Source organism: Gopherus flavomarginatus, chromosome 5 (genome assembly GCF_025201925.1).
Source record: "Gopherus flavomarginatus isolate rGopFla2 chromosome 5, rGopFla2.mat.asm, whole genome shotgun sequence".
NCBI lineage: Eukaryota > Metazoa > Chordata > Testudines > Testudinidae > Gopherus > Gopherus flavomarginatus.
The window spans coordinates 146,843,162-146,865,922 of record NC_066621.1 but is presented as its reverse complement, the minus strand read 5'-3'; the positions used below and the strand labels follow the sequence as shown (position 1 = coordinate 146,865,922).

Below are 22,761 nucleotides of genomic sequence, written 5' to 3'. Positions count from 1 at the left end.
ATAGGCCAGGGGGCATGTGATTCAAGATCATCTTAAAAATATCGCTACCATGCACATGCCTTATGTTGTGGGGGTTTTTTTAGATGAATTAAAATTTTGCGTCTTGTATGTGAGCGTTTTTACTGGAGACAAGGGACTGGAAACACTAGAAAGGGAAGATTCTGTAACTACATTCCCAGAGTGTGACAATTTATTTTCCCTAAACTCTTCCCCCATTTTATTGAAACCGTTTATGGGTTCCAGGAGGTGAGGCAAAGTGCAGTTTCTATATTGCCCCTTGTCCATATTGTGTACATGCCTTGCATCAAGCTGTGATGGTGAAGAATTAAATGAGAGCCTGGTCTACATTAGAATAGTTACATAGGTAAAATTTACATTGATAAGGGATATGATTTTTTTAACTGATACAGTTATACCACTATAAGCCCTATCGTAGGTGCAGTTATACCTGTATAAAGGTGTCTTATACTGATACAGTTTACGTTGCTTCCCGAACTGAAATAAGCTATAACATTATAAGCGCTTTTATACTGCTATAACTGCAGCCATGCTGAATATAATTAAAGTAGTAAAACTTCCTAGTACAGTTCTTAGGGAACGCCTTTTACCATGTGCTGAAAATTACCAGATTTAAGCTCTAGGGCCTACCTCGAGGAAGGCATGTACATATAGAATCATAGAAATGTAGGACTGGAAGAGACCACAACATATCATCTAGTCTAGTCCCCTGCACCGAGGCAGGACTCAATATTATCTAGCTCTAGACCATCCCTGGCAGGTGTTTTGTTTAACTGTTCTTAAAGACCTCCAATGACGGAGATTCCACGTCCTGCCTAAGTAATTTGTTTCAGTGCTAAACTACTCTTACAGTTACTAATGTCTAACCTAAATCTCCCTTGCTGAAATTTAAGCCCAATGCTTCCTATCCTGTGCTCCTCTTAATAATAATAATGTGTACTTGAAAACTGTTATCATGCCTCCCCTCGGTCTTCTTTTCTCCAGAATAAACAAACCCAGTTTTTTCAGTAGGTCATGTTTTCTAGACCTCTAATCATTTTTGTTGCTGTCTTCTGGACTTTCTTGTGTTTGTCCACATCTTTCCCGAAATGTGATGCCCAGATCTGGAGGCTTTGAGTGCTGTGTAGAGTGGAAGAATTAGTTCTCATGTCTTGGTTATAACACTTCTGCTAATATATCCCAGAATAATGTTCGCTTTTTTTGCAGCAGTATTACATTGTTGACTCATATTTAGTTTGTGATTCACTATAATCCCCAGATCTTTTTCTGCAGTACTCCTTCCTTTCTCATTTTGTATTTGTGCAACTGATTATTCTTTCCTTAGTGTAGTACTTGTTGTTTGTCCTTATTGAATTCCATCGTGTTTATTTCAGACTATTTTTCCACTTTGTCAAGATCATTCTGAATTCTAATCCTGTCCTCCAAAGCACTTGCTACACCTCCTAACTTGGTATTGTCCACAGAATGTATAAGTGTACTTTGCAGTCAGACGTGACTCTTAGCCAGTCAGTAAAACAGAGGTTTATTTAGAAGACAAGAACACAGTCTAAAACAGGTCTTGCCGGTACAGACAACAGGACCCCTTTTAGTTGGGTCCATCTGGGGCCCCCAGGAGGCCACAGCCCTGTTGGGGAGCCCAAGCCCCACCGGGGCGCCCCTTTCCATTTCCCAGCCAGTTCCAAAACTGAAACTCCCTCTAGACTCTCACTCAGCCTCCCCAGCCTTTGTCCAGTTTCCCGGGCAGAGGTGTCGCCTGGCCTTCAACCCCCCTCCTGAGTTCTCAGGTATGCTCCCTTCCCCAAGGCAGGCCATCCCAGCACAACTCCCCTGCAGCCTTCCCACGTCAATACTCCCCACTCAGCATTCACATAACACATCAAGAACATTCCCACTTTGTCACATCACCCTCTTTGCCATTATCCAAATCATTTATGAAGATACTCAATAGAACCAGACCCAGGACAGATTTTTATGGTGTCCCACTCGATATGCAGTTCCAGCTTGACTGTGAACCATGGATAACTATACTTTGAATACAGTTTTCCAACCAGTTGTGCACCCACCTTATAGTAGGTTCATCTCTAGGCTATATTTATGTAGTTTGTTTATGAGAAAGTAATGTGAGACAGTAGCAAAAGCCTTACTTGTGCACAGAGTTAAGCACATGAATAGACTGATTGACTTAAATGGGATGACTTCAGTGTGGCTGTTCATGTATTTAAAATTAATTATGTGCCTTTCTGGATTGGAGCTTCAGCGAGCAGATTCCATAGGCATTAGTCTTCTCCCAAGCATGACTCATCCTAGAGAGTACAGTTCTAGGAGACAAGCAAGAGTATCCCATGAGATTTGAGCTGCTATGACAGGACAGCTTGTCTGTCCATGTCAGGTCTCATGCAGACTCCTTGGAATGTCGTGCTGGAGATGGAGATGTTTGTTAACACTCTATTTTCCTCTATTCCTTCCCCTGGTTAAAGTTTATAGTTTGTTTTCACCTCTTTCCACGTACCTCTGATTTGGTTCAAATGATGAATGTTATATGGGATTCTTCACCATCTTGTCAAAGGTCACCTTTAAAAGATAGCATTGCAGGTCAAAAATCCGTACTATTATAGACAATCTGACATTTTTAATCATATCATTTCACTGTAACAATTTCTTTAATGAAACCTGAAGTCCCATGCATTTTAAGGCCAGCAGAGACCATTAGGATCATCTGGTTGGGTCTCCTGCATAACACAGGCCACAGATTACACCCAGCAATTCCTGCATCTAGGCCCATGGCGTGGGGTTGAACTAGAGCATATCTCTGGTATACAGTGCCTGGCACTCTGCATTGGGGCCTTGTGGTGCTGCTGCAAAAATAATTTAAGAACTATATAAAGGGATGAACGTTATATATTTCCAGAACCCACCAGAATGTGCCACGAGAGAGTCTCAATTACAGCCAGGCCCTTCCACATTCCGGGCTCTTGGCGGGGGGGGGAACAGGGACATTCTATGACCGTGGCTGCAAAATCCTTTTACTGGATTTGAATATCCTTCAACCTTAGAATGGGGAGAAGTTTTGGGGCTCTTAGATGTGGTAGACAGTCTCCTGCTATATCTTTAAAATGAGTGATAGTGTCAATCTCGTAAAGCTGCGTAGTACCTTGGACACACAAACCATATTTAAAGCGGAGTGCAAAACCACAAAAAGCCCATGCAGAAGATGTTCCAAACTCCATGTTTGGTGCTTTTGTTCTGTATCAAGGTACTATGTAAGGTCTATCAAATATAAATATATAGGGCTAAATCCTGCAGTCTGTACTTGGGCAGGACTCCAGCGGAAAGACTAAGGCCTGTAGCATTTGTCCTGTGTTCTTCTATTAAATTTCAAGAAAAGAAACAGGGAACGTTCCTCTTCTTGGATGTGGAAGTGAAAGCCTGAGGCATCTTCACCTAATGAAATTAGCAGAAAAACAATGCATAGTGACAGATTTTACATATTTGATTTTACATTTGAAGACCTACTTAGCTCATATTCTGTGGATAAATTCTTCATTTTATCTTGAAGCTTGACCAAAGGCCCATAACTCAGTTTTATTTATTTTAAAAGAACAATTTAGAACAGTTGAAAGAGTGCATAGAAACCCAGTCAGATTGGAATTTCGGTCCACAGGGAACGTGACATCATGGGAGGCATAGTCCGGCCAGTGTGCTGATCTCATAGGAGAGAATGGAGGCACATGAAACACAGTGGCAGCTAAGGAAGATGCATCGATTAATGTTGAGTCAAAATGACACATTTAGCTTAGATTTTCCCAAGTGAGGGGGTGGGGTGGGGTGGGATTTAGCATAATTGACACATTTTCTATCCAAAAAACCCTTCAGTAGAAAATTCCCAAGCAACTCTGGTTAAGCTATTGTCAGGAAACAATGAGTTTCCTTGTCTTTTATTCCTTGTAAGCATGTACCTGTCATTCTTTTTGTCAGTAAAGCACAATGAACCGCTATTGGACTGTATAAATAACCATTGTATGCTAGCTCCCATCCTTTCTTTCACCCTTACTTTGCTCTTTTCCTCCTTTGTGGTGTCTCATATTCACCTGCTTGCACTTCTGAGTGAGAATTTTAAAAGTATTGATTATTTCTCTATACTGGTGCCAAGATCTGGGGAATGAGAGAGGTGTGAGAATGGTGCATTTTACTGTCCCTTCCAGAATATCATTTGCTCCTTGCTTTTCTTAGTCCAGCTGTAATTAACCTCCCTGGTAGTGGTGATGCACCATTTCTTGGATAGTGCTAACAAACAGTACTAATTAATATTAACAACACAACTCAGTATAGAGACTGACTTATCAAACACATCTCCTCCCATTTACAATTGTGTGGACCACCTCTCCTACCGTTCATGATCGTGCAGCACTTACATAGTGCCTACAGCAACTGTTAAATGCAAGTGGAACCTATTTTTAAGCTGCATTTTATTGCAGTTCAGCAGCAGGAAATTAGTAGTACCTAGCACCACATGATCATCCAGAGTTCTGTGAACCACTAGCAATTGTCCTCCAGACCACCCACCAATGGTCCTCAGACCGCAGTTTGAAAACAACCATACTATTCTGTCTTCTATTCAGGCTATTACAGCATGACCATCACTATGGTATCTGAGCACTTTACAAGCATGCCTCAAGTGATGTGTCATTTCTTCTTTCCTTCTCTCTCTCTCTTTCTTCCCCTTCTCCACCCCCCTCCCCCGGGGGAAGGTTTTGTGCAGATTTTCTTTATTGGCTGGTGTACATTGTATTTGTTAGTAAAAGAAAGCAAAGTTGAAAATATGCATTTGACACTTGGAACTAGGGTGACCAGACAGCAAGTGTGAAAAATCGGTACAGGGGTAGGGAGTAATAGAAGCCTATATAAGAAAAAACCCCAAATATCTAGACTGTCTCTATAAAATCGGGACATCTGGTCACCCTACTTGGAGCAGAAGTGGTGGGTTTTGGGATACTTTTAAAATCTTGTGGGATTTGGTCTCACAGTCTGGACCCAACTCCTGAAAACGCATTGTTCTACTAGACTGTATATCAGTCCCACCTACCATTTGCACGGCAAAGATTGTTAAAGAATTAAGAACCTGCTTATTTAAAACATGTCGGTCGTAGGTGTTAAACTTTGTTATCTAACGGTGGCTTTAGTGGCTTGTTAAATCATTTTTTCCTATCTAAAACAAGTTAAGACGAGCACAAAGGCAGCTGGAAACTTATTGTGTTTAGTCATTCCTCCTGGGAGCTCTATTTTCAGAATTTTTCTTGTGCAAAGATTATCAATACACATGTGGTGTGAAGCTTGTCTTTAAATTAACAAGGATAAAATTAGCAAGACTCTTTTATAGACACCATGTGGCAGGCTGACTTGAACTTCAGTAATTCTTTGCAAGGCTGCAATAAATGAGGTGAACTTACAAGAAATTTTCAGAATAAAAATTCCTTGGCTCCTTCAATGGGAAGGTAATGGGCTTCAACTTGGTCATCATCAGAGCTTGAACCTGGGACCTCCAGAACTATTTCATGTGGCCATCAATAGCTTGAGTTAAAGGACAACATGCCTTGTGTGGCTGGGGTAAGAGACTCCTAACTTCTGTGGATCAGGCACAGATGAGGGCTTATGTTATACACAGCACTGATGTTTTTCCAGTGACTCTAAAACAAGCACAATATGAAATAATAGGGGACTAAATGAACAAACTTTTTTAATTCACCAGACTAACAGCGATATACCTTGTAGGTTCCATTCTGTCCAAGTAACCTGGGGGCTTACTACCACTGTACGTGCCTGACAAATTATTATAATATTAGATTATATTGATTATTTCACTCTCATATTTTAATGCAAGAATGAGACTGTTCAAGACACTGGATTGTTAAAGAATTAAGAACCTGATTTTCCCCCCCCCCCCCACAGAGGTGAGCAATTGGAGTTGAGGGTGCTCAAGATTTCTGAAAATCAGGACTAAAGAAGCATAATTTACATAATATTAAATGTTTGCCAAGTATTGGATTAATTTAACATGTGGAGAGAAGACTTTATTTTGAAGCATAATTTCTCCCCCGTCTCCCAATCTTTTTCAGGTGGATCTGGAGCCCGAGGGAAAAGTGTTTGTGGTAATCACTCTTACAGGCAGCTTCACTGAAGGTAAGAGAAATATTTTGGCTTGTTTTCAAAGATGTTCTAAAATCCATCATTGCTTAAGTTTTTAAGCTGCCACTCACTAGCGTACTGTAAATATTGTGGATGATAGTATTCTTCATGTAAAACTCACATACCACTGCACGCTGAAGATTTTGAGTAACAAGTGTAGCTTGGAAGAAACTCTTCTGGATTGCTTATTTTGTATACAACATGGGCCTTTATCATGTGAACCAGATCAGGCATGAATCAGCTCATTTCTCCCAGGTTGTCCTTCAAACTGATTGTTTCATTCACTTGAAATTTCTATGTGAGTACCTTTGACTGGGTGTGCCAAATATGTAAATTTCTTCCTAGTAATCTTCATTCCATAATTTCACAAGTGCTTCTGTTTCAAGAAAAACACATAGTACTGGACATCTATAAGCCTCTCAGTGCAAAGGTTGCCTTGAAAATATATTCTTCATTTGTTCTTTCCCTTCTTATTTAAATTTACTTCTATGATTACCCCTTTTGTGAAATGTTTTCAACTTTCCAGTTGTTTGTTCTGATAACAATTAAAGCATGCTCAGGTATGTATGTGAGCAGAGATGACTGCTTTGTTACAGTAAACCATGAAATCTGGAATGCCTGCTTGGAAAAGACAAAACAGCTTCTTTCCAGCATGCACGTGTGCTTAAGTCGCATTGACTGGAAATGTGAAGGATATGGGGCTGATGTGTAATAATTTATTAACATTGTATGTGAGCTGGTTATGAGATAGTAAATGTGTGGCTGTATTGGATTATTGGGATGTTTACTATATGCATACATTGGTTTAGTTGAGCAGCAGTGCTGTTTGAAAGGCAACGTAATAGCTCCAGGTAAATAACTTCCCACTAAACATGTTGGGGGTCCTTGACAGACAATGTCTTGAGCTATTAGCTGGGAAGATTCTACTTCCAGGTGCCAACCAAGTTACAAGACTTGTTTTCCCAGTGCTCAGAAGGATTGTAAACAGTCACCTGTCCAGAGTAAGGTTGTCAATTTTAGTTGGACGTATTCCTGGAGGTTTCTTCGATTAACATAATCTAATCTTTAATTAAAACCTTCAGTTTCTGGAGGCTCCAGGTCAGTCCCGGAGGGTTGGCAATCCTAGTCCAGAGGCAGGGGCAGCTGCTGTCAGGCAACTATTCACAGGGGAGCAGACTCAGACTCCTGGGTGGGGATGTGAAGCCTTTAGGCCTTCCTAAACTAACAGGGGGAATGGTTAGCTTTAGGGACAGACATGGGTGTAGGCAGTGAGGAGATTCTGGAAGATCCTTATGTGTTTTGTATCTGGAAGACTCTCTTCCCAGTGAAAAGGACTAGGAGTTGTTTTGAGTGGAACGCTGAGCTTAATGTTGGTATTGCAGTGGGGGAGGTTTAGGTTGGATATTAGGAAAAACTTTTTCATTAGGAGGGTGGTGAAACACTTGAATGGGTTATCTAGGGAGGTGGTGGAATCTCTTTCCTTAGAGGTTTTTAAGGTGAGGCTTGACAAAGCCTTAGCTGGAATGATTTAGTTGGGGATTGGTCCCGCTTTGATCAGGGGGTTGGACTACATGACCTTCTGTGGTCCCTTCTAACCATGACATTCTGTGATTCTGTTTTAGATCAGGGGTCTCAAACATGTGGCCTGCGGGGCTATTTCCTGCGGCCCGCGCCTGCCCCGCTGGCCTACCTCCAGGCCAGGGGTGGGCAAACTACAGCCGCAGGATTGCCCTCTCTTGAGCTCCACGCTGCTCCCTGAAGCAACTGGCATCATGTCCCTGCGGCCGTGGGGTGAGGGGGAAGAGAATTAGCGGGCTCTGTCTGTGTGTTGCCCTGGCTTCCAGGCACCACCCCCCGCAGCTCCCATTGGCCGGAAATGGGGAACCATGGCCAATGGGAACTTCAGAGGAGGTACCTGGAGGCGAGGCAAGCAACACGCGGAGCCCTGCATCCCCCTCTCCCGTGGGCTGCAGGGACATGGTTCTAGCCGCTTCTCGGAGCGAAGCGGGGCCAGAACCGGCAGCCTGCCCTGGTCCCGGTGTGCGCTGCTGCCACCCTGGAGCCTGAAGCCCTCCTGCACCTCAGCCCCCTGCTGTATCCCATACCCCTTCTGCACCCTGAGCCCCATGCCTGCACTCCAACCACCTGCTGCACCTCAACCCCCTGCCCTGAGCCCCCTGCCTGCACCTCAACCCCTTGCCCTGAGCCCCCTGTTGCATCCCACACCCCTTCTGCACCCTGAGCCCCATGCCTGCACTCCAACCACCTGCTGCACCTCAACCCCCTGCCCTGAGCCCCCTGCCTGCACCTCAACCCCCTGCCCTGAGCTCCCTGCTGCATCCCACACCCCTTCTGCACCCTGAGCCCCCTGCCTGCACCCAACCACCTGCTGTACCTCAACCCCCTGCCCTGAGCCCCCTGCCTGCACCTCAACCCCCTGCCCTGAGCCACCAGCTGCATCCCACACCCCTTCTGCACCCTGAGCCCCCTGCCTGCACCCCAACCACCTGCTGTACCTCAACACCCTGCCCTGAGCCCCCGCCACACCCCTCATGCACCCAATGGGGGCAGGGAAGGGGCGGAGTTGGGGTGGGGACTTCAGGGAAGGGGTTGGAATAGGGGCAGGGAAGGGGTGGGAAGAGGCGGGCCTCATGGAAGTGGTGGAGTGGGGGGCAGGGCTGAGGGCAGCGAGGGAGTGTGTGGCCCTCATGGTCGTTTGAGACCCCTGGTTTAGATGGTTCCACTGTTCTGGATGCTCTGTGACTCTGCACTTTATAGGACTCCAAAGGATGCATAGCTGCTGACCCTGCTTCCCGTCCAGTTCCCATTAAAGTTAATGGAAGGATTCCTATTAACTTCAATGGAAGCTGGAGTGGGACTCATAATTTTGCTAGAATTGTCTTTCAGTATCTGGCACAGGTGCTATATTCTATTTCTTTATTCAAACTCTGCGTTTCTCATACTGTTCATACGTTCACGGAGTCACACAAAGATCTGCTGGTTTTGGTCCTGGTTTTGGTTTGAAAATCCACATACTACTTCTCAGTGGCATCATTTGCATTCAGCTTTTTTCTGGTGTGCCTGTACACTAAGCCATGTGTTGTGTTATTCCAGACCTTAGTGTATGCCACCTGTGACATTTTCTCATTATGTTTTTTGTGCTTGATTCAGATTTCCCCCTGCTCCCAGCTGTTCCAGAGTGGGAATTCACTCCCAGGATTAGGAATGAGGTGGTAGCACTGCCATTCTTTGCCAGGGAAGGGAAATTTAAACACAGAAGCTGCTCAGAGGATGTGCTGATTCTGCACATCGCCAGGGTGCTCTGGTCTCACCTCAAACATAGCTGCCCCCTCCCACTTTGTGGGCTGTGCCAGGCGGCTGCAGCCCCTGAAAGGAGTGGGAGTTGCTCACAGCTTGCACCCTCACTGTGGGTGGGCCTAACAGCCTGGCTTCTTCCTGTGGAAGTCAAGGAACCAGGCTGTGAACCTGACCTACTACTGATAATCTTCTCTTAGTGGATTTGACTTTAATGAGGTATCATCTCCTGCAACAAATTATTTATAAGTGAATTCATCACCCATCACAAGTGATGGAGGATCATGCCTCAAAGAGCTACAGCACAAGTAGCAGTGCAAGCTGCCTTTTGTGTGTTAGCACCATCTCGTCAGTGTGTCCCAGCCTTCACCTGAAGAGACCGCCTCCAGGGGTGAGGAAGATAGCTTTGTCCTCCTGCCCAGTTATTCATGGTTTATAGAGCTCCAGCATTGCGCCAAGTGTCCGGGGCAAAATTTTCAAAAGCGTTTAAGTCTCATTTGCCAAAGCCGCATAGGCATTTTGAACCCAGAGTCACTTTTAAATATGGGGCTTAGGTTCTAAATCACTTGATCACTTTTGTATATGTTACCCCCCTGTCAGTCGTTTCACCTCTGTGAGTCTGCTAACAAGAGTGCCAAGGCTAAGTGCTGTGGTGCAGATGCCTGTCTGATAGGAGTCTATCAAGTCACAGGTGACAGAAAAAACTTGCAATCGGTGATTTAAAAATTTCCATATCCCTGTCAGAGGCTGACTGGCCCTTAAAAGAGTTGGCCCCAGCCCTGCCCATGATTTATCAGCTGCCTCCCAGCTGCAGGAGGGCCTGCAGAGTGTAATCCTGCAGGGAGCAGGCTAGGAAGGAGAAGTAGGCTTGCCTTGACACCTAGCCAGATGGCCTACAGAGAGTAACTTTGTAGGGAATAGATGGGGCCTCTTTAGAAGACCTCGAGTCAGGGGAAAGGACATTATTGCAGTGTTGAACTTGTGTCAAATAGCCTTATTTTGAAGAACTAAAACTAAAGTCCCGAAGAAAAAGGGACTGGAATCCTGTGACTGGACAGTGTTTTTTGAAGTGCGAGCCAGTGAGGTAGCCTACCGGCTTGCAATACCACCGCCAGTCTCTGAGCTCACACAGACACACGGGTGTTCATTTTCTGCATTGCATAAAAATTCTCACCCAACATCCAGTTAGTCAGTCAAACAACCTTAATTCTGACCTCATTTGGTTACATGTAACAAATAAGACAAGGTAAACTTACCAGTGCAAGCATGTCTGTACCATAAAATCGCCCCAGTTCAACTAAAATAGATTTTGAATCACTCTAGTTAAACTGGTGAAATTCTCTAGTACAGGCAAGGCCTTATTCTAGCTGAGGTTGGAGTTGAGTGGGGAGCAGGGAGACCAGCAACTTTGGCAATGTTCCCTGGGACGTATTTCTAGGCTGTAGTGAGCCTGAGCAGCATGGGTCCCAATTTGACAGGTCTGCTGAAGTCCATGACCCAGAAGCCCTGAATCGCTGGGGTTCACCAGATAAAGAGGCTGCCTGCTTAGCCAGTTTTGGGTGCACCTCTGTAGGTAACAGGGGTAAGGGAGAGGAAAGACAAATTTCACCCAATGGCCAGTAAGGATTAATTCATCTGGGGGTTCGATGTAATGCCTCTGCACGTCACGGTCATGCAGAGGGGTCAGAGTTCCAGCAGCTTGATGTTGAACTTCAGTCTGGAAATGGTTCCCAAAGAGCATTGTTTGTTTTTTTTATTTACATTATATAGGTAAAACTAGCTCCCTCCTTCAATTTACTAAACCTATCACGTTATTCCACACTCCTACATAACAAAAATGTTAACCAGTTACGCACTGGCATCTGTGTGTTCTCCTTCCTGCCTAAGTTCTTTACATTTTATTTTTCATGCCCAAATTGGAGCTTAATTGTGACCTTTATTTATACACATGGTCAGCATAAAGCGCAGGTCAGAGCTTACGTTACCATTTGTTGAGTTTCTTCATGTATCTCCCCTAATTTCCCAGCGGCTTTACAACCTTGGTGGATATAACTCTCGTTAGGGACATTTTTGAGGTGAGGGTGCTTTATCAGCAGCAGAACATTCCTTTTTTCAATTTTAGTGGTGAACTCCATGTTTCACCCAAGGCTGGTTTAATATGGGGTTGATCAGGTCTCAGGCCTGCATTATGGGGTGTGTGTGTGTGAGTGAGAGAGAGAAAAAAAAATCTGGAGTGCGTGGGGACAGTGGTTTGTTTCTAAAAGAGCATTTAAAAATGTTTCATCTTCAAAAATCAGTAAATACATCACCCAACAAATAATAAGGAAGATTCAAACTACTTTTGTTCTCTCTCTCTCTACACACACATTTTAAGAGGAGGTGGGTGGGCTGGAATCGTCCACATTTCCCACCCCCCATTATTTCCTGCCCAGGTTGAGAACACTGACATAAATTATTATTTGCTGGTGGCTGTTTCTACTGCACCAGTGAACTGTGCAGGATTTGACTGGCCAGTTGTTTATGAGAACCACAGTGGAATACTGGATTATATCATTTCTACCCTAAGGAAATTGTATTAGCTTCCTTGGGAAGGGGGAACACGAGGCAGAGCGGTCCAGTGACTTCTTGTGTGACCTCTTTAGCATGTCTCTTAGTGTCTGTACCTCAGTTCCTCATCTGTAAAATGGGGACAACAGTACTTCCCTACTGTGAGAGATATTGAAACTGCATGCAATATATCATCTTTGGGGATCATATTGTATTAAGTGCATGAATGGTTTATGTATCACTGTGGCCCGTGACTGTATGCAACCCTGGGGGAAGAGGGTTACCACAGTGCACCAGGAACTAAAAGAAGTTGGGGAGTGATTAGGGTGAATCGCTCAGGTTGTAAACACCTCCAGAGAGGTACCACCCCAGGGGAGGCTTGATATACTGGTTCAAACCTGATTTCCCAGAGACCCCAGCAAAGAAAGGACTTTTGGCTAAAAGGGCTGCATTTAAACTGACTAAGGGCCTTCTTGTAGTAAACAGGCAGGACTTTCTCCCCAAAGGCCCCAACCATTGGAGAAGGGTTGGAAAGGGCACCATAAGACTCATGGGTGATCTCTGGTAAGATTTTAACATGTATAGGAACGTTTATTGTTTTTTACAAGTATTCCATGTAATGCTTTCCCTTTAAGAATAAAGGTGCTTGCTTAAAAAGAGCTGGGTGATAACTTGTAACTGCTGGCAATACACTGTTCATAGCCCTTGGAGAGAAAGCAAGACACAGGGGCCGGCCTTTAGTCAAACTGGCTTGCTGGGGATATCACAGTGTAGGGCAGGCAGCTGCACAGCCTTAAAACCCCAGTCAGCAGGAAGAGAGACATGGATCTCTGCCCAAGAGAGGTGGTGGCTGGGAGCTAGAAACCTTAAGCGGGTGCCCTCGAGCCACTATGGAGGGAGAATTACCTGCGACACCTACCTCACAGTGGTGTGCGGATAAATCCCTCCCTATATTGATTATCCTCTTTTAGCCCTAGTGTTACTACTTTATTCTCAGATCCTATTTCCTTCACTGGATAGCCCATTGATATTATTTAGTGGGGACTTGGTGGAAGGATATTCTTCAGTGGATGCTACTGAATATTAATTTAACTGAATAGCATCCTTGTTTTTCTCTGAAGACCTCCTTACTTCCTCAAAGGGAAACTCTTGTGAGGATGGCTCATCTTTCTTCCACCACTGACTTGCTGTTCTGAGACATGGAAATATGCCTTTTACTCGGGTTAAAAGTACACATCTTTTTTGTTAGGAGGGGAAAATGGTGCCATAGGAAGAGAGAAAAAGGGACTGAGGATAGTTTAGCCATGGTCTCTCTCTGTTTTCTAGCTGCATTGAGTAAATGTGCTCATATCTCTGTGCAAAACAGGACTTGAAAAAAATGTTCTGCTTTCTCTGCTTATTATTCTGTACAGACTCCCCTCCTATTCAGCTTATATTTCCTGTGTGAACCCACCAAGACAGAAATAAGTAACCTTTGTACCTCATACTGTGATCAGCACATGCTTGACACACACATGCTACTGACCGAGTTCCTGCTAGCGCTGAGAACATTGCACAAAGCAACTTACTGCAGTTTGTTGCTGCAATTAATACACTATTGTGGTGAAAAGAAACACCTGCATTTTTTTTATTTATCTATTTCATAGTCCTTTTTCATCTTTTCATGTAAATACAGGTCAAGATTTTCAGACGAGACTAGTGATTTTGAGAGTCCAACTTGAGACATCTCAAAGAACCTTGATTTTCCAAAGGGTTGTGCTCAGCACTTTCTGAAAATCAGGTCCTTTTAAAGGCGAACACCCAAAATCACTAGTTACTTTTGCAAATATTGATCATCAGTGGTCTTCCATTTAACGTTATATTTTTTTATTACATTGTTTTTTGAATGGGCTTTTAATACTTAGGTTTTTTTGTTGTTTTCTCCCCACTACTTAATAGTAGATGGTTTCTGCTAGAAGCCAATTAATGCCCATTCAGTCTCCAATACATGAACATGACGCATACCTTGTGGAGCCCTTTTCTTGAGTAGCATGACATAGGGACACTTTGTACACAGGAATTAGATGGAGCAGATACCTTGTCATGAGAAAATGACTCCCTCTCATCAGTGTCTTATGGCTTGGGAAAACCCATCTGAATATTGGTTTAAAGGCAATCACCTGTGTGCCTTTTTTGATACAGCTCCCTAGGCACTGTGTGATCACTTAGATCATCCATAAATTTCTGACCCTGCCTATATTTTAAATCTCTTTAAAAAATCCACTTCTGCTTTAAGTCCCTCTGAAGCACACTGTGCTGCCTACAATGAATCGATCTGTATAAAAGTACCTAACTATTTTCCCCTTCTCCTAACCTCTGTCTGCTTGTGGTCTCTCTGTTCTTATACTGTGAGCTCTCCAGGGAATGGACTGTCCCTTCTTCAGTGTCTGTAAAGCACCTGGAACATCCTGCATGCTACTACAAACAAATATGTTGTATAGCCATGAGACATTGCTGGTATAGTTCCATACTCTCTCATCACCCTTTATAGTCCCCAGCCGTTGTTTGATATTGTGCCTTTTATGGCACTTCACTCAGATTCCTTTGTTGGTCTGTGTGAAATGTGACACTCTTCTTCAGATAAGATGAGTGAGACACAGAGTTTATGCAATTTACGCAATTTACCTTAGTAGTTTTGCAGCTCTGTCAGTGCCCTCTGCAGGTATTCTGTGAATCAGCCATGATTCAGAATGAATAGAGATGAGCTATAAATTAAGACATGCCATCCATTTCCTGTTCCCATCCCCTATTCTACTGAATACTGACTTTGGTTGTAAAAGGGGAAACCAATAATTTTTACACAGTAGAAAGACCCACATGTAGTATATATTAATGACTCTCAATACTAAGTTATCCAATCACACTCCCAGAAATCAGTGGGACACCTCATGGACTTATAGTTATGCATCTGCTTAAGTGCTTTGCTGAGGTAGTGCCAGAATGAGCACAGAGAAACCCCAAGTATGTAGCTGAGAGATGGCATGAAACTCATTTCCTTTGGAACTCCAGTAACACAAGACTAACTCAGTCCACTGGCAGGCTACTTTGCACATGAGCTGTGGCATTATGCTTACAAAATATACACACATTATTATTAATTATTTGTATTACCATAATGCCTAGAAGCCCTAGTGATGAACCACAACTCCTGCGTTTATACAACATGTAGCACGATGAACAAAAAGTCTTGCACCAAAGAGCTTACAATTTAAATATAAAATAAGAGACAACAGATGGATCCAGACAGATGAGGGAATGCCAGGAGACAGGTGCTGTGTTGTCTCACTATCTTGCTTCTTAGGGCTGGTCTACACTAGAGGAGGGGACCGATCTAAGATACGCAACTTCAGCTACGTGAATAACATAGCTGAAGTCCAAGTATCTTAGATCGAGTTACCTACCGTCCTCACGTCACGGGATCGACATCCGCAGCTCCCCCTGTCGACTCTGCTACCGCCGTTTGCGTTGGTGGAGTTCCGGAGTCGACAGGAACGTGTTCGGGGATCGATATATCGCATCTAGATGAGACGCGATATATCGATCCCCTGAGAAATCGATTGCTACCTGCCGATATGGCTGGTAGTGAAGATGTACCCTTATTCCTTTCCATTTTGACCAAGGTTACTTGAAACCAATACTATGAATTCATTCTATTGAGTTGATTTAATAATGCAAACCTTAAGGAATATAATAATCCGTGCCATTTTAGTGCTTTGGACTCTTTTGAACTTGCCTTTTTTTTTCCCTAAATTGCCACTCAAAAGCATAGTTCTGTCATAAAATTCCATTCTGGATTCCCCCATCCTTTCTTGTAATGACTGTCCTTTGTTTTGGAAGAGCCAGGAAAGAAGAGAGACAAATTCAAGCTATAAGCTAGAAATAGAGCAAAGAGACTATTCAGTAGACAAGTACATTTGATAGTGCAGATTTGGCACCTGTTCCTGAATATTTAATGAAGGTAGGTGCTGCTGCAGCCAGGACACCAGAACCTGCCTCTAAACCAGAAAAACCTCTGCAATGTGTAACTCTCAATCTTAGGCAGATGGTGTGTTTTGGATAGTAACGTATCCTTTTTTGAGCAGTTATCTTTAGTTTCTTTAAAACCTCTTTTTATTCTCAAGTGTTTTTCTTTTATAATAATAATAATTAAAAAATTGTCATCTTTTCCCCTGCCTGCTCCTTCCCCTCCTCTCCATAGGCACCTGTAGAGGTTTCAAGACAGGAGATATTTAGTTACGCTGATTTTATTGAGTCATCAACACGTTCACCTGACAGCTAGACACAGCGTTGAGACCACTGCCTATTATGTTGACTACTGTTGTCTCACTGTTTCCTTGAACTCCCCCATCTTCTTGTATCCATCTGTTTGTTGTCTATTGTCCTTACACTGGTCTGGCCAAACTGAAAAGTTATGTCAGGATTGCTATGTTGGTCAGAGGTGTGAAAAAACCAGCGATGCTAACCTAATTGCCAATGTAGATGCAGCTATGTGGATGGGAGAGGGCTAGCAAGCGTCATTGGGGAGGTGGGGTTCCTACACTGACAGAAAACCCCCTTCTGTTGGAGTAAGCTGTGTCTACACTATTGGGTTATGCCGGCTACACTATAGCAATGCCAAAGTAGTCTCCGTAGTGTAGACATACACTTTTATTGTAAGCTCCTTGGGGCAGGGATAGTCTTTTGTTCTTTGTTTGTACAGGACCTAGCACAATGGCATTCTGGCCCATGACTGTGGCTCCTGACTCTACAGTATTACTAATAATATGGACATGCACAAGGACTGATAAGATTCCTCCTCCCTGGCATCAGCTCTTGACTCCCTAAACTTTCACCCAGAAATCACATGGAATTTATTTTAGACTTGAAATTATTTCCAGCCCATTCTCATAGCTCCAATAAACTGATAGTTCTGAACCTTTGGATGTGTATCTCAACCAGCTTCTGAAAATTTAAAATGTAACCCCTCATTAGTTACAACTTCTGTCTGCTAACATCAAGGTGTCTTGTCCTATATTTAGACTGTAAACTGTTTGGGACAGGAACAGTCTTTTTGTTGTGTATAGAGTGCTTAGTGGAATGTGCTATTGCAATACGTATAGTAAGTAATAATGTAACTTTACAGGGGGTCCTGTTTACACTATGAAATGCCACCTTCTATTGGGAAGTCCACACAAGACAGCAGCACTGGCGCTGTTAAAACAGATTTGGTCTAGCAGTAGAGGAATCTGATCTTACAAGAAGTGCCCGAGAAGTACTGAATGCCTGTATTTCCCATTAAAGTCATTGGGAGCTGAGATGCTCAGCACCATGCAGAATTTGGTTTGAGCTGACCAAACAATGTTTGTATGCCCATCTTAGCAGAGCCCAAGGGTGTGACATGATTTGAGAAAACAATTAAACAATGGTCCAGTTCACTGTGAGCATGTCAAATATTGTCATACTGCAGTTGGGTCAGGCACCACGATAGGTTTCAATAGCATAGAAAATCAAAGACTAAGACTGCAGCATGATGCAGATCAGCAAGGAGAAGTTTTATTACCATAAGAGGATGGATCTGGAAAAATAAATGATTTAAGTAGTTACCAAGGGAATTCATTAGGCCTTGCTGAATGGTCACTTTACACTGTACAAGAACATGTGCATTTGTAGAGCTGGATTTTCAAATGCGCTCAGCTCTGCTCCTACTGATGTCTCAAAGGTCCATTGATTTCCATGGGCGCAGAGAAGGGCAGTGCTGAGAGCTTTGGAAATCCCACCTCTATTTTTACCTTGACAGGTCACAAGAAGCTTGCACAACCCGAAAGACTTTCAAGCTCAGCAGATACCCCAGCTCTCTGGATGGCAATAGGAAGCTTGGTTCTGAAGGCCAAACTGTTCATTCGTCAAAGCAGAGGCCAAGTAACAGGGATGGGCTAGGTCCAAAAATTAAGACTGGGGAAGATCTTGGTCCCACAGATTTCAGGAAGATTTGGATTCAGGTTAAGGAAAAGGCAGAACATAAAGAGCTTGATCCCAAAAAGTACTGAGCCCCTGCAACACCTATTAGGGCCTGATCCCGCACCCACTGAACTCCATTGGATTTGTGCTATTTAAATTCAATCAGGACTATAATGTGAAGTAAGGGAGCTCAGTGGCTCTGAGATCAGGCCACAAGAGGAAATTTAAAAAGCAGTAGTGCCAAAGGAAACGTATTGGAGAAAATCTCCATCACAGAGGAGCATGACAGCTTCCTGAGAAGTGTCTGTTGGGCTGTATGATACTATGAGCCAGAGGGACGTGCACTCTTTGGTCCCCGCCACAAGGATTGTTTTCACAGTAATTATTCATTAGCATTACAGTAGCACCAAGCGGCCTCAGCAGGGACCACTCTACGATTGTGCTCAGCACTGTACAACACTAAGGGCAGGTCTACACTACGGGGCTAAGTTGACCTAAGTTATGCAACTCCAGCTACGTGAATAATGTAGCTGGAGTTGATGTATCTTGGGTCGACTTACTGCAGTGTCTACACCATGCTGGGTCGACGAGAGAAACTTTCCCATCTACTTACCTTATGCTTCTCATTCAGGTGGAGTACCAGAGTCGATGGGAGAGAGATCAGTGGTTGATTTTAGTGGGTCTTCACTAGACCTGCTGAATCGACCCCCTGTGGATCGATTGCCACAGTGTCAATCCACGATAAGTGGAAACAAGCCTTTAGTGAGAGAGCTGCTGCACAGAAGAGGAAGATAAAGGGTGGAGACAGGGAAGAATTTTTTTTTTTTTTAAGAAAAAAAACCTCTGGGAAATTTTGACAAAAGGAAAAAATATTTAGTCAGAAATCTGAATATTAAAACACTTCATTCCAAAAGCCAAACTGTTTTGTTTTGTAGAGTTTGTTTTTTGATTAAAATGGAAGTTTTCTGCAGAAAAGCAGACATTTCACCAAATCCCCAAATTTCCATCAAAAACAGTTTTGTCAGGAAAGTATATGACCAGCTAAAACTTCCCTTTTTTATACATGGGAAACTTAGATCAAGAGATTGTGATTGGCCCAATGTTACACAGGGAGTCTGACACAAAATAAGTACAGGTCTCCTGAGATCCGGTCCTTGGCCTTAACCACAGGGCATCTTTCCTTCCTTCCTGGAAATAATCCACTTAAGTTTAGTAATTATTGGAATAATCCTAGCACGCAGAAAGATCTTCAGATATAATTTAACGCTAGTCATGTTATATTTAAAAAAATAAACATGGGACACAGAAAATATCTGCCAGACATGTGCCTACCCAAACCTTGAGGATCTTATATAAATTTAGCAAATAACATCAGGGTTAAATTATATCCTCAGCTAGCTGTGTTGTGTGATTTTTGAAGCTTATATATAATATACAAGATCACCATCTGTTCAAAGATCTCGGAATTTCTGGCCATAATGAGGAACAGAGTTTTTCACTTCATTTTAACATGTTTTCTTGTCCAAGTGCTGGTGGCTTACTCAACATCATTCCCCTTGAAGACATTACTTTAATGTTAGTGTTATACCACAATTAAATGGATTGACAAACTATATCCAAAGGGACAAGGATCTGAATCTGTCAAACTCTGTGATCTTGATAGCTTGCAAACTCTGGCAGTGGAAAGCAAAGATACAGAGAATGAGTATTTGCTGGACAGCTTGTGTGTATGACCTAATAGGCTCATCCAGTATGGAGAGTGATTGTTAGAGAAGAATGCAAAAATAGAGTGTGCCTTCCCTCGGTATACAGCTGGGAAAAGAAAATACCAACAGCTAATCTGTGTTCAGGCTGCTTGTCCTTTGATAATATGTGTTGAAATACTGAGTTCTCCAGCTTGCTTGGAAAAGTTCAAATTGATGGTTAAAGCAGGCACATTATTTTCTCAGCCTTTAAGGGGATAAATGGGAGTGAGGTGAGACATAGTGTTGGAGAGGTTGGAGGATTGTTTGAACGCTGGAAGGGGGATTTCTTTCAGGATGGGTTCCCCATCTCATATGAGTTGTAGTTGTTTGATGATACCCTGTATAAGTTCTAGTGTGGAGTGGTAGGTGACAACTAGGGATGTGCAGTCAGAGGGAGACTTTATTTCTGTATTGAAGCAAGTTCTCTTGAGGTATTTGGGAGTCCCTTTCCATGATGCAGTCTAGTTCTCTGGAGAGTCCTTGCTTTCTGAAGGTGGTTTTAAGCCTGTTAAGTTGTGTATCCTGGTCTTTGTCCTCAGAACATATTCTGTGGTATCTGAGTGCCTGGCTGAAGAAAATAGAGTTCTTGGTGTGTTTGCGGTATACTAAGTAGGAGTAAAAAGATGATTGTATCTGTGTATATGGCATTGATGAGATCAATACTGCGTAGAGTTCTGGTGTCCACATTTTAGAACATTGTTGAAAATTTGGAGAGAGTGCAGAGAAAAGCTACAGCTATGATTTGAAGTTTGAAGAAAATGCCTTAGAGCAGTGGTTCTCAACCCATGGGCTGTTTGCAGCCCAATCAGAACACAACTGCAGCCCATGTGACATCCTCAGGGCCATGCAGGTATTATATATAGTATGTGGATGCAGCCCGCATAACACATAGAGAGCTGCATATGTGGTCCACAATAGTGAATAGGCTGAGAAGTAGTGCCTTAACCTGGAAGACTTAAAGAGCTCAATCTGTTTAGCTTATCAAAGAGAAGACTGAGATATGGCTTGATTACAGTAAGTACCTTCATGGGGAGAAAATATCGGGTGCTAAAGAGCTGTTAATCAAGTGGAGAAAGGCATAAAAGAACCAATGGCTGGAAGTTAAAGCCAGACAAATTCGTATTAGAAATGAGGCACACATTTTTAATAGTGAGTGATAAACCAGTGGAACAAACTACCAGGGGAAGTGATGGATTTCCTATCTCTTGATCCCTTCAAGACTGGATGCCTTCCAGGAAGATATGCTTTAGTCAAACACAAGTTATTAGAGTTAGTATAGGGATAGCTAGTTGAAATTTAATGGTCTGTGATGTACTGGAGTCAGAATAGATGATCTAATAGTCCCATCTGGCCTCAAAAACTATGATTAATACAGGCTGTAGATTTCAGAGTAGCAGCCATGTTAGTCTGTAGAATTTCACATAGAGATTCCTGAACTGAACCCAAGAACTTGTGATTTTAATAGAGCATATAGTTTAGAAAGACATTAAATCTTGAATTATAGACTTCAAGTGATAGAAAATTTGTGATATCCCTTGGACACCTCTTCCAATGGTTTGTTACCTTTACTGTTAAAAAATTGAATCTTTCTTTCTTGACTGCCTGCCACTGGACCTTCTTATGGCTTTGTCAGCTACATTCAAGAGATGTCTAGTATCAGATGTGTGTATATCTATGTGAATAAGTTTGCCTCTGAAGTTTAGAGTCTTAACCTTCTCTTTGATAAACTAAATAGATTGATCTCCTTTAGTCTCTCAATGGAAGGTATTTTTTCAGATCATGAATCAATCTTGTACCTTTTCGGTGAACCCTCTTCTAGCTAAATGCTTTCTGGCTATATTGGTGGAAGTCTTAAGCAAAAATTGAAAGAAACATGCACCAAATCAGAGCTCTGTAATAGAAGTGGTGACTGTTCTCTCAATGGTTTCCTTTCAAAAGAAAAGACAATTTATATATATATTTGTAGCTATTTTTTAAATTGAAAATAGAAGAGGAATATCATTCTTCTCTTGGTGTTAGTGATAGGCGAACCTTAAAATGTTAGGAGGCTCTGATAGGTATTCAATGATGTATGAAGCCTTTTCCAAAACTCTGTGGAGTAGAAATGGGGCTCTAAATTTTACAAAATCAGATTGTCTTGTGATATTTCTCATAGTCGCTATTTTTAACTAGGCTCGAAATAACTCCAGAGCAGATTTTCTTATGCTGTTTCAGTACTTTTGCTTTAGCTGAAACCAAGAAGTGCAAAAGTGTTGTGAAAATATAACGGGCGGGGGTGTGCCACCTACACTGGACTTTTCTGATCTTCAAAGTAAATAAATAAATTAGGAGCTTGGTTCAAGTTTATGGTGAAGGTTCACTTCAGATTTTGCTGTGTCCAAATCAGTTTCCCTAAAGGTCCGCATTGTATTAGGGTTAGAACTGGGATTAGAACTCAGGATTTTGTCTTCCAGGCCTGTTCTCTTTTCTATATCCTATGCTACTTTTGCTATTCATTTACAAATAAGTAATAAAATCAGAGTTGTCTTAATCATGTCACTAAAATATTTTTTCCTGTTGGCTTTCTTTTGTTAGTTAAGTAAACATGCAATTCTTTTAAATAGGAAACCGTAGCATGCCGCTTTCTTGCCTCACATATTTCATAATGCCTGAGAAGCTTAATCACAAAGCCAGGATGCAATCATTAATTAATACTGTCAGGTGTAACAAGTTACATGCTAATTTTTGTGTTCAGTTCTTCATGGAGCACTTCATACAGAACAAACTACATGGTACTGAGGATAGCTTGCCAGGGAAGGGACCCCTGTTATTAGGAAGAAACAGGTAATAGTAAGGGAGTTTTCAGTTATCTGAAATATAGATAGTTGGGTCTGTGATGACTGGAAGAATCGCATGGTGAATTGCCTGCTGGGTGCAAAAGTTGTGGACCTCTCGAGACATCTAGATAGACTAGTGCAGTTCAGTGGAGGAGCCGATG

At 42.6% G+C, this 22,761-nt stretch overlaps 1 protein-coding gene across 1 annotated transcript in view; it reads left to right on the top strand.

The window, feature by feature from the left end:
* PRKCH (protein kinase C eta) overlaps positions 1 to 22,761 on the top strand; it is a 170,744-nt gene that overhangs the window by 24,821 nt on the left and 123,162 nt on the right. Inside the window, exon 2 of the mRNA XM_050952601.1 lies at positions 6,132 to 6,195. Coding sequence (XP_050808558.1) covers positions 6,132 to 6,195 — 64 coding nt within the window. The remainder of the gene's footprint in view (positions 1 to 6,131; positions 6,196 to 22,761) is intronic.